The 16,270-nt window shown below is 41.6% G+C and overlaps 2 protein-coding genes across 11 annotated transcripts in view; one reads left to right on the forward strand and one right to left on the reverse strand.

The window, feature by feature from the left end:
- Positions 1-16,270, reverse strand: part of LOC126872087 (dystroglycan 1-like) — a 162,551-nt gene that overhangs the window by 131,893 nt on the left and 14,388 nt on the right. The gene's annotated exons all lie outside the window — the stretch shown is intronic.
- Positions 1-16,270, forward strand: part of LOC126872108 (mediator of RNA polymerase II transcription subunit 20) — a 249,662-nt gene that overhangs the window by 79,712 nt on the left and 153,680 nt on the right. For 2 of the 10 annotated variants that reach the window (XM_050631665.1, XM_050631673.1), the window contains exon 1: positions 6,759-6,777. The exons of 5 other annotated variants lie outside the window; for them this stretch is intronic. Coding sequence is in view for 1 of the 5 variants with exons in the window: in XM_050631669.1 (XP_050487626.1) it covers positions 6,763-6,777 (15 nt within the window). In the remaining 4 variants the exon portion in view is untranslated. Of the gene's footprint in view, positions 1-6,659; positions 6,778-16,270 lie in introns of those variants that run through there. 3 more of the 10 variants (XM_050631663.1, XM_050631669.1, XM_050631667.1) reach the window with 3 other exon arrangements.

Genomic DNA, 16,270 nt, shown 5'->3' on the forward strand with positions numbered 1-16,270 from the left:
TTTAGTTTTAGAAATCTCTGGTGGGATTAGCGCGACGATGAGTATACACAGGCCGAAATAAAGATGTCGTTTGACGCGTGTACTCGTAGCACGCAGTTAACCGGTTAAGTCATAGAGAAATTTGTATTTACATAGAAAAGAGGAAGACTCGAACGTTTAATTTCTAAATAAGTTTTAAATAGAAGCGAGTGTACGAGGCAATGTCGAGGAATAACAGAGTTAATCTGGATAATTCTAAAAACGGAGTCGTTCAATTTCTAATTAGACGGTGGAGTTTTATGTGTTCAGAGGAAATTTGAAAATAGGAAATTGCAGAGAACGCGGATAACGTGAAAAGACACGTAAAATATGTAGATTGTAGGAGAAACTAGGCGTTTCGAGGGATCGATAGATAGGTGTGGAACTTAGCCGATGACAGAAATAGTCCGTAAAATGGATTTGGTTACGTAATTTACAGCGATCACTATTGCGTCGATCGTGCTTTACAAATTACGACTGGACGGAGCGTTGAAATTCATAAACGCGTTCCGCGAGTTGAATTCGAACACACAGTCGTGCATCTATTATTATCGCTTGCATTGTCACGTTGTCAAGCCTAGTTAATCCTATTCATACGAGTTTCGTAAACGGAATTTAGCCGCAAGGATGATACGCAGCTGAACGAAACGAAAGCACAACATGTACATAAATTATGATAAATTTCACGAAATCTGTAAATCGCGAACAGTGTACGAAAGGAGAGACCACTGGCGAAAGAGATAAAGAGGAGAAATTGGTCTCGCGTCGGGACGAGACAAACGCGTAAACTACGATAAAGTTCGTTAAACCTGAAAGTCGAGAACAGTCTCTGTACTTGACAAAAGAAAGCCACCCGCGAAGAAAAGAAGAAAGGAAAATCGATGTTGCGTTGGAAAGGAAACGATCGTAGTGAAAGGCGCGCGGTACAATGGGTAAATTTCGTTAAATTTTAAAATTATGAACAATTCGTACTTGACAGAAAGGAAACCACTCGCTGAGGAAGGAAAAATGAAAATCGCACTCGTATTAGAGAGAGAATGAGTCATAGTGAGAGATGTAAATTACAAGGAGTTTCGCGAAGTCTACAAACGGCGGAGAGTTCACAGTTGGCGGAAAAACATCGTAAAAGAAACGAGAAAGAAAAATTGGACTCGCGTGGAAAGGAAAAGACGAAACGAAAGACGAAGGTACGAATGGCAAAAGGTGAGAATCGTTCGAATCTCGCGTTACGTCATGCATATTCAAGTAAACGACAATGGACGCGTTTGAAGTTCCCGGGACGCAGATGTTTCTCGCTGGATTTGTCGACGAAAGAACGCGGACGTACGCGTTTTCCAGATCCACTGGGTCAAGTGGAGAGAAAGGCCGTGGCTTATGCATAACGTGCATACGATTAAAAGGAGAGCGAGTCGATTGTTCCCTGTACGGCGTAGAAATGCTCGGTACAAAAGGGACTACGCAGAGGCGTGGCCGTTTTTTTCTGTGGAATTTCTTATTTTCGTTACTTTGCCACTTGATAAAATTGCTTCGTTCGAATGAAAATTTTACTGCCGCTGAAGGAGGCCTGCAATTTACGTCTCTTTACTTAAGGAAACATCGTTTACATCGTTCGCTCTCTATAATCGAATACAATCAGCTCCTTGGACGAAGATTCGAGAAATTGACTGGCAACTTTTCATCCCCCGAGATACGAAATGACGACGTGGAAGATCGAGTGAAACTTAAAACTAACTTCGAAGTTGTATCGCGAGAATTTTCCCATGTAAACTTCCGAAACGTAATGTTAAGAGTTAGAGGAAAGTTGAGGATTCGATTGATGGAATTCGATGCGATGCTTAGAAATCTTGAGAAGTTTGTCCTATATATTCGATCGGGTTGTTGCAGGATTTACAAGAAAAATATGCTATCTTTGTATGTGAACGTATAAATTTGTAGAGGAGGAATAACGCAGGAGGAAAGATATCGAGGATGAATACTCTCGAGCAACGAAACTCGTCCAAGTTATTTAGATAGTTTGTAGACTGTGAGTCACAAAATTACGAGAACATTACGAAATTAAAGTTTCGTAAGTTCGAGTCATAAATTCAAGTAACTTTATCTGCTCACGCGACGTACGATTCTCAAACAATTTTTACAAATTCCTACGTCTTCCTGATCGGATGAATAGCACGAAGAGCCTCGTAAACGAATTTACGATACGTCTTTGCAAACGGTAGAAAATATCGTTCGTGCAATTCTCTGGTTAAAGAAAAAATGAAATTGTTCCAATGTTTGTGTGTATCGTGTCGTATGAACAAACTGATATCTAACAGTAATTTAGAAACGGAGAAGCTAGATTCTGTTTTCCGGAAGTATCGGATCGAGGTCTCGAAAAGGAGGCACGCCCTCCGCTTATAATTAAAAGGAGGCTGCACCTAGTTCCGATTGTTCGTCGTTCTGTTCGGGAAAAAAGGAGCACAGAAACGAACGCGTTAACGAACAATCTACGGTATGGGCTATTGTTCTCTTAATAGCAAGGGAACAGAGGGGGTTCGTCCAGGATGTCAACGTCATTACGGATGCGCGAATCCGACGTATACGGCGTTAACCTACTTTTGTTTAATCACAAAGGCAATCTACGGTCCAGTCGGGTTCAACGTCTCGTTACACCTTTGGCGCCACCGACGCTAATTGCCGGTAGCATTTTTTTTTCTTTTTTTTTTTTTCTAGCTTTAATGACTGTGACCGTGGACAGTCGGTATGCGGCTCTGGATATAACAATACGTTGAAACGAATTGGATTTTACTATTTTCTTTGTGAAACTTCGAATAAATTAATATGAATTAACGTGAATTTGTACGAGATATCTCGTTAACGTAATATCCTAAAATTTAGTCGGCGCTCTTACGGACAATACGTGGATACTTCTTGATCCCTTCACGCGATCATGTACGACGATTTACTATAAACTTAAACAACTTTCCGCGTGTTCTACTAACTTCTACGTATCAAACATCCATCCAGAGTTCGAAAATAATTTCCAAGGACGTCTCTATCTTTCAACGTATACAACGAATCGGACCGATCGCAAGACGCAAGGCTCGATCGCAATTGCGCGAAATTGTGAAATCTAACAACTTGCAAACCATCGATTACCGAATTGCCATGAATCGGACACTTTATCGCCCGAAGCCGCAGCCGTCAGAAAATTTTACCAAACTGACACGACGCATCCACCTACGTGTCTGACCGGTTGATCGCCGGCTAAAATTAGCCGACTAATTAAACTTCCGTCACTTGGATATTCTCGAAAAGTGCAGCGAAACTATTTGGGGGAATGCCGGCGGTGAAATGGCGGGTGAACAGACGCGTGCACGTGATCCGAGCCAGCGTCGAACTAACCGAGAGCACGCAACAATTTGCATGTTAAATCGCGGAGTCTCTCGTTTGTCGCCGGCACCCAAGCAACTACCTATTTCTATGCCGATTGTTTCCTTATAGCAATCTCCGTACGTCGCAGCTTGCGGAGTTCAATCCCTCGTGGTGATTCCGCTTGGAATCACGGCGAGGCGTCGCGAGGAATCTCCGCTACGGGCATCGACGAAAGTTTGCCATCCTACGGAAACGTCGTGAATTATACGTGGAGCGGCGGATTCTCTTTCGAACGTGACGCAGAACGACGCTCGTCACGGGGTGTCTGATGTTGATCGCGTTCCCGGAATCTCGAGGGCGGATTGATTTTACGAGAATGGAGAAGCTGAGGATGGTGGAGATGGGGCGAGAATTTTCTTTCTGCGATTGCCACGCAGGTGGAGTTAACGCGACCGGTTTGGGAAAAATGTTGCCACGCACGGACGATGCTGGAGTAATTGCCTCGCGTAATAATATTACGATACAGGTGATGTATTAGCGCGATGGTTTTACAGAACGATATCGTGGATATTATGTTGGCGTAATTTTTTTTTACATAATAATATGTACTGCGATATAAGTGAAATTAGAATGATGGGTTTAGATAAGAATACCGTGACGCAAGTGGAGATAGCGTGACGGTAGATAGTAGTTGGATTACGTGTATATAAACATTTCCCAGGAATTTTCAATTAACGTTATGTAGTCACTTACACGCGCCAACGCCGTATTGGCTCGATGTCAAATAACAAATTGAATGTTATACATTTTACGATCGAAAGTTTGATTCTACGTTGGAATATTTTACCGATAGGACGCGGTAGCAGTTTCGCGCGAGGTCGGAGGTTGCTTCCTTCGGTCACCCGCGTATTTATCGCTTTCGACCTAAGCACCTCGACAGGCAGCGCAAATCGAGTCAGCCCGGGGACAGCCTTCGGCTTATTCCATCGCAGTTAAGGAAGTGCAGTTTCTCATAAGACAGTCGACGTTATATCAGCTCACGAAAGTAGTTCACTGTACAGCTATATCTTATCAATATATGGATTGATACGGATTTCGAATAACGATATAATAAAGAAAACAAACATTTTCCATAGTCTATCGACCGCACAGCGACGTTTCAATGACTCGCAACCGCGTTGTGCTTACTTCGTACCCTCGTTTCACTGATTTAATAATTCTGCATTCGCGATGGTCGCGTTTAAAATATAACTTCAAACAAAAAGGAATTTATAGCGAAAAAGGAAGGACAAAATATGTTGGAAAGAGCTACGAAAACAGATATTTTCTTCGAATCTTAGATGCTGATCGGGTAAAACGACGCGTCCCCTTGTTCGCAATTCGAGCACGCGCAAGCGGAGGACGAGGAGAAACCATGTGAGTCACGAAGCCATCTCGGCTTCCTCGGCCGTTTTCAAGTGCGTTTACGAAATCAATTGCGTGTGTCGGTACATCCGGTCTTTGAGTGTGGCCGTATGCGTCTTAAATGTCGATGCTTTGTAATCTTGTATGCGTGTGTTGCTCGTTATTCTCGATCACGCGTGCACTCATGCCTAATAATTGCCCGAGCGAATCGCGACTGTCCGTGTTGTCCTCGCTGACAACAGTCGAAAAGGATGGTAATTTTCTTCAGAAGCGACGTAATTAGGTGAACAATCTACGTGTATACATACTTGTGCATATGGATATTTCATTGAATAGACGATGATGTCACGAGTGGGCGTTCGACGATGTAAGCACAGACCAAGCACAGAATGGACTTTACATGCTTCTTCGTGTTCCACGTTATGGCAGTCGCTTGATCGTCTTACCATTTTCGTGTCACGTTCGACGCTATCGATCAAGTATAGCAGTGGTTCGAATAAAAGTTTCCTCTGTGAAATTACAAACAAGGTACAGAGCATCTCGTAATCGCGAGACAATTTAAATTTGTATGGTAAAGCGCGGATAAAAGCTGTCCTTTTCGCTCGCACTGTGCATCCTGTCGTCCACCTCTCGTTTCTATTTCCTTGGACAGAAAATTGTACAATTTATTCAGCGTATAGTTTCGCCGTTAATAACTCCGTTCTTCTCTACTTTATTTCTGCGACAGAGGACAGAAAAGCGTGCAATCGCGCAAATGAGACACGTACATTGGAACGAAATGAAAAATCCGAAAAGAGGTAACTCGAGGGAATTGCAAATAGAGGACGTTTCGTTTTTCAGCCGAGGTAGCACAGAGGTATCATAGAGGACGTTTTATGGAAATTATCCGGCGCGGAGATGTATTCTCGAACGTTCGAGATAACCTGCGCTTTATCATATCAAACGTCTGCCGTGTCAGTATTTATACGCGCATCAAAGGGATCTAATCAGAGGCGAAGAAAGGACGAGATCAAAGACCGATGATCGATCGTGCGAGCTGCCACGTGCGTTGGCGGATCCATTTTTATCAACGGCGTGATTTAAACGAGTGAGAAATGTAAAAGACCTGTCGTCCATTAATAGGAAACACGTGACTCGTGTGAGGAACGGCAAATAGAAACAATGTTAGTTTGCGCAACTGCTTAAATCACAGATATACATTCTAATCTGTTGTCGTCCCTGAGAAACGATCATGTGGGACGATATTCACCGTTGTCACACGAATATCGTGACGTGTTTGCGGATTGCGAAACTGCCAATTAACGTTTGATATTGCCCACGATAATTTCACACTCCCCCTTGCTATCCGCAAATCGATTTTGCACGCGAAGAAACCTACACTGTCTCGCGCAAGGTATCCGAACGTTCGCCGTAGAAAATCTTTACTACGGGCGTTACACGAAACCTCTTGAAATTAGTATCGTTAGCATCCTAATGAGATTATCGCGACCATAGCGGTGGGATTTGAAACTGAATTTAAATACTCGAGTTACGAGCCGTTTCTTGCAAATATACATTTAACGAAAGATTAGTACGCACTTACTACAATAGTTGGCTTAAACAGGTAATTAATGTCGCAGATGGTGCAATAAGTATCAAAGTTTATCGATACCGCTGCTTAACACTTTGACCGCCACACCGAAATCACGTGTTTCACTGAGGATGACATGGGAGTAGTTTTATTATTCAAAGCATGGCAAATAATAATATGGCAAAATAATAATAAATTGACGATGTAAGACAACATTCTTCCTCAATCGACCGTTTATCTCATTGGTGGTCGCGGGTGACCACCGTGGCGCCTTGGTAACAGTTGATAGCGACATATTATAACGAAGCTTCGATTATTTCAACGAACCATTCGCATTCGTCGTTTCGTCGTAAACAAAACGTGCAGAATATATCGTCGAAACGTGTAGAAGATATTAGTGAACAGTATTTGCTCGTTCTATGTATAATAGTAAGGTATGTGCACACTTCTAACTTCAATTATACGATTATATAGCAGCATCTGCGATTATTTTCTAAGGTGTGTTTAGAATAATATTCGTAGATCAGCCCTCGAAGATATGGATGCAAACACAGTGCACAGTTAGATGCAAGATTTGTTCTCATTTCCTTTTTATTGATGTTGTAATAAAAATGTTTAATCGTTCAATGGGTCACTTTTTATTTCAAAGTATCTTCTATTTATCGGTTATATCCAAAATGCCCTAATTGTCAATTTTCATTGAATTTTTACAATCGTAAGAAGTTGAAGCGCTCCGGTCACCAATGACCACCGTGGCGTCACAGGAGAAACCATATTTGACCAACGTGGCAGTCAAAGTGTTAAGTAATTTTCTAATTCTAACGAACTGAGTGTTTGCAACGAATATCCGCATTTCCGGGTTTGCCTTAAACACTGGCAACGTGATAATGGGATAGTACGTTGAGAACGAGTCTCCGCAAACCTGTGCACGAGCTTCGAATGTAAATTCCATGTTTGATATACTTTGTGAAATATTCGAAAATTCACTCGAGAGGGAACAAATCCGTGATTTACGCGTATGTTTCTATCCTCCTCTTGAGAAGTACGAATTAACGATGGAACGTAAAGACCATGTCACGGTTTGCTAACGGCACAGAGTAAATTTTGCTCGGCAAAATATATTCGAGCGTTCGCTGAAACGAAGTGCTTCGAAAAACAGTGGGTTTGGAAAACCGTGTAAACGCCTACGCTTTCGAACCTGATCGTGGTCCGTAGCCACTCGATCTATTTTCAAATCAATTCGATCAAAGCAACTGGAGAATCACGAACTGCTCTCGTGAAACATCTCTGAACGATTGTTTGGAAATATTTGATTCGTGCAAGTTGACGATCACCGTTCGAGCGTGCGTTAAATGCATGCAAGGCGTGATATCGTTCACGGAAGCTCAGACAACGATAACATCAAGTAGGTCGGCATTTCAACTTTGTTGTCAGGTGTTTATAACGCGAGAATATCGATGCATACCTGGCTAGGCCAATGAAGCGTGTCGGTGCACACGAGGCCGCGATACCAGCATTCATAGATGAAACGAGAACATCGATTGCCAATCGATTTTCTTGGCCGTGCTTCCGCGTCCGTGACAATCGAACTATTCGAAGGAAACGATCAAAGGGAATTTTAACTCTTTCCAGAATAAAAGGGACCATGTCTTTTACGACAATTTTTTCCGGATAGTATCGAATTGTTAGCATCTTTTTATCGTCACTGAGGATCAGATCCATCGTGACGTAGGACTCCGTTAAAAACGACGTACTATATATCCGATTTTAATTCTCAAATAGAATCACCGGATCACAGATAACCATAGCAATTTAATTAGATCACCGAAGTTCATTTCACGTTCATCACGGTAAATTACTTAATTATGATTCGCTTAATTATGAAATCTTTGATTTAATCTCATTCTATCATTAAAGTTACTTAACTACGATCGTTTTGATCCTCGACGGCGACGTGATATTACACTAGAAATTATGCTTCGTTTGCTTCCTCCCTAATTTATAGGAATTATGCATCGTATTATTATATCACTGCGTTCGAACAAGGTCCAAACCAGCAAAATATTCGTTTTCGCTTCTATCAGGTCGTCCCAAGAGTTTCTTTCGCTTTAGAAACAAGTAATAGGTGCACAACATTTTTTCCAATAGAAGAAAATGGATCATACGCGATCGAATAAAATATTAGGTTGCCCGAAAAGTTTCTTTCGTTTTACGAGGAAATAATAGACGCACAAGGCTTTTTGTTTTATATTATTTTGTCGAATTACGTACGATCCATTTTGTTCTGTCGAGATAAACACCGCGACACTTCACAGACTTGGTTTCTCGTTTGTATGAAGGTGCACTGTTGTAAAAAGCACGTTTGCGAAAGAAAGACACTTTTCAAACAACCTAATATTATAAAAGAATAAATGTTGTACATCTATTATTTCCTTATAAAAGGAAAGAAACTTTTACCTTAACTTTAATAATATCTGACAAAAGTAATTACATTTCTTTGTCCTTAGCAATGCCAAGGGCTATTATCTAAATTACACGACGTCCTGCTTAACCGCAACGATCAGCATGAAGGTTGTTAACGGAAATACGATTATTGGGCTGAAGTTCTTGCCAATTCGACCGACAGTGGTTTCGTTCCCGCAACTTTATCCCCCACTGTTTGCGCAAACATGGAAATTCGCTGTGAATCACGGACGAGCTCGTCATATACGTACATTCATTTGATTACAATTCCAATTAAGTCGTGACGAAACGGAAAACCACGCCGTGATGGAGAAATTGGCATGACGATTGGTACAATTGGATTGTTCGTAGTAGCATGAAGCGAGCAATCCTTCGCCTGCCCGAATCCTAATTTGGCATTCGTGTTTTTACCTATTTGTTCCAACGACTGTACTTGAATAACGCTGTTGTTTAACGCTTAAAATATTTCGTCCTAAATCTACAAACCTAGTCTTCTAATAGCCACGACTATTATGCACGAGGAAGTCAACAACTTTGTGAAGACACGATCGATGTGGTGTTTTTCAACCGTATCTCCGACATCGACCGTGTCGTTTAAACGTAATCGTTAATAAACCATCGACGTTACGCTTCTATTGGCGTTGCGTTAAAAGGCAGCGCATTAGCCGTGAAGCAGCGGCAGACAAGTCTAAAAGCAGTCGTGTCGTGGCGCGACGTCAATTAACGCTCGGAACATGTCTTTGAATGAACCGAAACATTCCTCAATGAGACGGTTCGCTGCTAACAATCGATCCACTCGTCACCGTGGCAACACGATTATGGGAAAGTCGAATTATCCTTCAGTGCAGTCCATTTCACCGGGATATTCGATTGTTTCACCTTTCAAGCACATTTTCTCTTCCGTCTAAAGAAATACGATCGATTTCTATGTCATTCAATCGTTTAACACTTTGACCGCCACACCGAAATCACATGTTTCATTGAGGATGACATGGGAGTATTTTTATTATTCAAAGCATGTAATGGCAAAATAATAATAAATTGACGATGTAAGACAACATTCTTCCTCAATCGACCGTTTATCTTATTGATGGTCACGGCTGACCACCGTAGCGCCTTGGTAACGGTTGATAGCGACATATTATAACGAGGCTTCGTTTATTTCGACAAACCATTCGCATTCGTTGTTTCGTCGTAAGCAAAACGTGCAGAATATATCGTTGAAACGTGTAGAAGATATTAGTAAACGGTATTTGCTCGTTCTGTGTATAATATATAAGGTATGTTCACACTTCTAACTTCAATTATACGATTATAAAGCAGCATTTACGGTTATTTTCTAAGGTGTGTTTATAATAATATTCGTAGATTAGCCCTCGAAGATATGGAAGCAAACACAGTGCACCGTTAGATGCAAGATTTGTTCTCATTTCTTTTTATTGATGTTCTAGTAAAAATGTTTAATCGTTCAATGGGGCACTTTTTATTTCAAAGTATCTTCTATTTATCGGTTATATCCAAAATGCCCTAACTGTCAATTTTCATTCAATTTTTACAATTGCAACAAGTTGAAGCGCTCCGGTCACCAATGACCAATGTGGTGTCACAGAAGAAGCCATGGCCGGTCATATTTGACCAACGTGGCAGTCAAAGTGTTAAGAGCGTCGCTTGGTAGCTAAGGTCGATGCTTGTCCAAAGTAGTTTAAAGAGTCTTCCAAAAGTAGACGATAAATTTACTGTACTCTGATAATCGATATTTTTGAAACGTTCCATCTTCGTTTGCTAATCCCACGATCAAATGAAGAGACAGCTTCGGTAACACGGACTTTATTAATTAAAATTGCTTATCAATTTTATGGATTTGTATGGGAACAATCGATCTTTCAACTGTCCGAAGTTGTTTCCTTAAGATGCAAAGAAAGTTTCAAGGTATAGTTGCTCAGTGGTAGGTGAAGTTTTGATCGACGATGGCGAATCCCGTGTTCGCAAGGCTCAGAGTTTCACGCGGTTAGAGGCGAGGGCCGATTACATTGGTCGAATGCGTAGTGACGATGACGAGGGTTCGTTCGAGCATAATCAGAAAGCCCGCGGAGAACTTGTTAATGAGGAATATATCTATCGTTCGTGCTATTTGCGTCGGGTAAGCGTGCACGTGACGTTCCATTAGAAGTTTACTCTCGCCTCCTGTGGCTTCGTCCCAGTTAAACGAGGATTATCGCGGCTCAACATCACGATCGCGTTGTCTGCTTGATATTTTAGTACATCCCGTGATTGACATCGATATCCGCTTTCAATTTTCGTTACCATTTGTACCAAAATGAAATACTGCGGATAAGACGAGCAGTAAGAATACTTACATCATTTTTATTACATGCATACATCTTTCATTCAAACATACAATATCCGGTCTAAAGGCAACAGCAACTTGGAAAAATCTTAAACTAAAAACCTTTAAATAGCTGGTAACTGTGGTGGCTTTGCCTAGTTTTCACAAGATTGCCGGTACCGTAGCACGCTATGAGACGATATAATTGATTTTTACGAATCAATATGCACTAAGAAAATTACTTCTTGCGTCATATGGTCGCTCAAATACGAAGATTCATCAAAACCACAACTTACGGTACTTTCTAATTACTTATTCGAGGTTCATCGACGTGGTTGGTCGATTGTACTCACTCGCGCTTCCGTCAAACGTAACGTACATTTTAAGAATACTTTTTTTAAGAAAAGAATACTCTTTTAAGAATACGTCGGGAATGTAACGTTGAGATTTAAAGTTTATTGAGTCCAGAAAATACAGTTTTAGGTACATTATTCACAATAAACATGAATTTTTGTAATGGTATGTTAGGCAAAGGTACCGATACGCGGCGGTACGACGTACCCATGCTGTATTATGTGTCGGCGCTTTACATTTTTCGTTGTATGATACAGTTTTTGGGTTTGAGCCTCTGGGGAGCGGAGCTTTTTATGTATTTTTTTTTTTTTATTTTTCTGTCCTGAAAATTTGGTCGCAAAACTGAAAACTTGGTCGCAAAACTCGGGAATGTAACGTTGTACCTGTTCGAGGCGAGGGAACAATGGCGATGAAGGAACGCGGCGAGCTATAAAATGTACAAGTTCGTAGACGTCGCGTATGCGGGCATTGTGTACAGTTCAATAACCACGGATCGCTTAAATAATATGCAAATTTGATTTGCGCGAATCCGCGGTCGAGCATCTATTTCGAACGTGCGCACCGTGGCGCCGGACACGGCAAATAATTTATCGGCGAACTCGAACGGAAATCGACTGAATTCGATAATCCGCCGGCGGTCTGTGTAATTTCGAATGGAGGATCGTGCTTTTTCATATTGATGAGCCGTTAATGAGCATCGCTTAATGCGCCACGCTTCATGGATAAACTATACGGAAGGAAACAGGCAAACTCTTGTTCGAATGTTAAATCAAATCGCTGTCTGGAAACCTCGCCTACACGAGGAATATGTAGCTTTATCCATCGGCACGAACACCTCCGACACGATCATCGAAAATTGCCGATTGTTTGAACTGTGATCGATTCTGAGATCAATTATTCCACCGGCACAAATATCAAATTATTTTACTCTATTCGTACGTGACCAATATTCGATGTATTAATTTCAACGCTGGAATAAATCAGCATTTGCACATTGGAAATATTCGCCGTGGCGTTATCACGCGTATATCGTAGAAAATGCAAGCCTTCACGATACAAAGAATTTCGTTTACGTTGCGATTTATTTATCGTAGGTGAAATATAGATAGCACATTACATCGCGTTATAGCTTCACCTACCGATAACAAATATCAACATTTCTATATGTAAATTCTCGCGATTTGAATCACTATCCATTTACAGACGAAGCATTTATCTTATATCCTAATCTATGTCGTTCGAATCAACGGTTAAATTCCCGCCAAGAGCATCTAATTTTCCTACGCTTAGTATACAACATTAATCAGATTCGAAGCGTGGAAACGCTGAAACGTTCTAAAACACGAAGCGCCGCATGGTATAGAGTTAGAAACTTCTGTCGAGTCGACTAATCGAATTCTAGTGACTCGAAGATGAGCAGTGCCAACGTGGCTTTAAATAACTTTCCACTTCTCGAATATCCAGAACCGAGCCGCGAATACTTCAAGCGGCAACGAACGTTCGTTGCAGAGAAAACCAGCGAAACCAATCGATCTGCCACTCGATCCTGACCAAAAATTTGATTGAAATGCCTTTCGGATGCGAAACGATACCGACCGGACTCGTCCCAGTCCACGATGTCGGATGCAAGCGAATTTCTCGCGTTGCATCCGCGAGAACCTCCCGGTAGCCAAACAATCTGCCGTGTTATTGCGATGTTCGGCCACCGATCGTCTACGATATTTGATTCGAGCTTTCGCGAACACGCGGAGAGGCTGCTGCAACGTGTGCGCACGAGAACCTGGCCATTCACCCCGGCAGTCTCAGAATAACTGCATACCTATTTGCCCCGAGTAAGCAGACAGTGGTGCACACGCGAAATTATCCCTCGAGGAAGCTGCGCGATGTCGCAGGCACAAAGAACAGCCGATCGAGCAGCGATACGTTGCTGGCTGAGAAAGGATGACTCGGTGACAGCAGCGAATGAGAATCGCTGACAACGACAACGAAAGGGTGCGAGGGATTATTTTTACTGTTGTTTTTCTTGCAAACTGCGTATCGAGGGACGCACCCCTTGTTCGCGACACGATTTTCTTCGCCGGTGAAAAATTCGTTTCGAGGCAGATTACGGTAAAATATTGATTTTTGCTGTTTACAGGTGAAAGGTGCTAGGATTGTGAAATTGAATATATTTGGAAATACGAGCTGGGCAGTTTCACGATACAGGGTAGCCTCCAATTGGTGGAAACGGAGTAATTCTATATGGGAAAATTGAGAACACATGAACACCATAGACGAGAAGCAGAATAAATCGATGTTTCTTGTTTTCCGTAAAGGAACAGCTTCACAATTCGTTACGTCGCCGAGCAATTCCACGAAACCATTTCCTTCTATGATTCTCCATTTGATTGGAACATTTAGAAGATATTAGTAATCTCTCTAATTAATCAGAGAATTAACTTCGCATCGTTGTTATCATCGATTAGTTGAATGGAATCGTAGAGATTTTTTCGTTTCGGATAAATCTGACAATTCTCAGCGATCTTCGTATTGAGGTTGGTGAAGGTGCCCACAAAAAATACTCTTGATGTTCAACAAAAAAGGTTTATTAAACCATTAGCAATCAACAATCAACAATTTACGATCAACAATCATCGATCAACTATCAACAATAATTAACGATTAACAATCAAGAGTTAATAATCACGTGTCTCGGCTTGTGTTTGCTTCGCTATGACGCTAAACCTTTCGCACTTCGCAGCTCGGGGCAGAATGAATCTTTGTTCGAAACTAAACAGATTCTTCTGTTTCTTGCATTCTTTCGAATGTTTGGCGAAAGAACCGTAGGGATATCGATGGTACATTAGGCATGTTGACCTTACGCTTTGAAGCCGCTGGAAAGTTCCGTGGTCGAGTGCCGCCACAGTATTACGGAACGATTCCTGTACAGATTTCGTCTGATTTCTTGAGCTTCTTCATATCCGTTTCTTTACAAGAAACTGACATGTGTCGAAAAGTTAACGGGCATTGGCGCGCGTTGCAACGAGATGGAAGTATTCTCTTCAAGAGGAATTCTTCCGCCAAAGGATAGAAGCATAGACGAATAAACTAACTTTGTTGTGCAACTTAATCGGTCATTTTCGAAACGCTTACGAAATGGGACTTATCCGAGAAATCATGCTAGTTCGTTGCTGAGTGAATTCTCGCTGCTCCGTAAGACGAAACGAGCTATCGCTTTGGAGATGTTAAACCGCGTGTATCGGCCACCGCACTTGGACAAATATTCGGTTGATTTTGAGTGAAAAAATTTGAAATCGGAAATTGGAGCTGAACGAATAACGGAAACAGGATCAAGGGGGGAGGTGGGATCGTGTCGGAGTTCAAAGAGGGTGACAGGGGGATGAGAGTGGTATCGAGTGGCGAATGTAATGAAACGCGGTTTCCGGTAACGCGGTATGGGAAAACTTTTGTGTAATTTACTGTGCAAACTAGTCACGTGTTTGCCCGTGGAAAATTCGCGGGATAGTATAACGCATTCCGCTCTAGAAATCAGCTCGACCGGCACTCGTCGTTATTTGCTCTAATGAAACAACCGGCACCGGTAATTAAATCTAATTCGAACCGGCCCTGAATGCGTCCTGCGCAAAATGCTTTATCGTGTTTTGTGTAGGCCACGTGAACAGAAACGAATCCCTATGGCTCCGTGAACAATTCGCGTTTCCAACAATGGGATCCTCTGTACACCCTTCACGAAACAATAAAATTCTCTAGTTTACGTGGCATGAACCTATCGTACGTTATACGTACTGGTCCCCTTATTTAAAATGTCCCATCTTTTGAAAAACCATATAAGAAAATCAAAGTTAAAGTTAAATTGTTACTTGAGACGTTAGACGTAAAGGACATTGCAAATGCTTTAATCGTATTTTGAAAAACGAGCAAGTGCTAGATGGGACGTTTTAACAGAGAAAGGTAGGAGAGTATTCGATGGACTGGGATCGTTTGAACATCTGCAAGATAACGTGAAAGAGGGAAGCCATAAGTTTGGAACGAGTACCTGTTGCGTAACTTGTAAAAATTTGCAAAATATCGACGTAGAACTTTGTTACCATTAAATTGATATCGGCATGCGTAATCTTGAAATTCTTATAAAAATCGATTCGTTAGATAGGATATTTAGTGACAAAAATGTGCACAAGATTTTCAGCTATCTCGACTAATGTTTCTTACCGACTAGGAAAGTGTTGCTAAATTTTTCATCGGTAGATATATGCGGCGAACGACTGAAATCGAAGGAGGAAGTGTCAGAAACATTTGGGAGACCAGTCGGAACGATATCGAAATTATGGAGGCAGTGACAGACTGTAAATGAGAAAATAAGGGATAGAGAGATTCCGATGCGTGCTGAGAACCTCTAGGCATCAAAAAGACCACGTGAAACCTGTCACGGACATTGCTTGAGACGTATTCGAAATACAATACACCGATGGTCTTCGAAAAGCACCAACGTTGACACGTTCCGATAGAGGAAAAACGAGATTGTCAGAGGCATACAACGCGACTTGAAACTAACGTTGGAACGTTCTGCTTGTCTGAGTTGTGCAACGGGAAAAAATGCTGTTCTAAGAAAACACGCCTAGAAACTATAAAGCTAGAGACCTGAGCGAAAATCGTAAAAAATTCTTCGACAAAATACGTTTGTTGATACCGGTGAAGCTTCAGCTTCAGCGATAAAGCCTTCTCTCCTACGGCAGACAACATCGTGTTAGATTACATAAATATACGTGTCGTGTCTTAGATTATAT

Source organism: Bombus huntii, chromosome 12 (genome assembly GCF_024542735.1).
Source record: "Bombus huntii isolate Logan2020A chromosome 12, iyBomHunt1.1, whole genome shotgun sequence".
Taxonomy (NCBI): Eukaryota; Metazoa; Arthropoda; class Insecta; order Hymenoptera; family Apidae; genus Bombus; species Bombus huntii.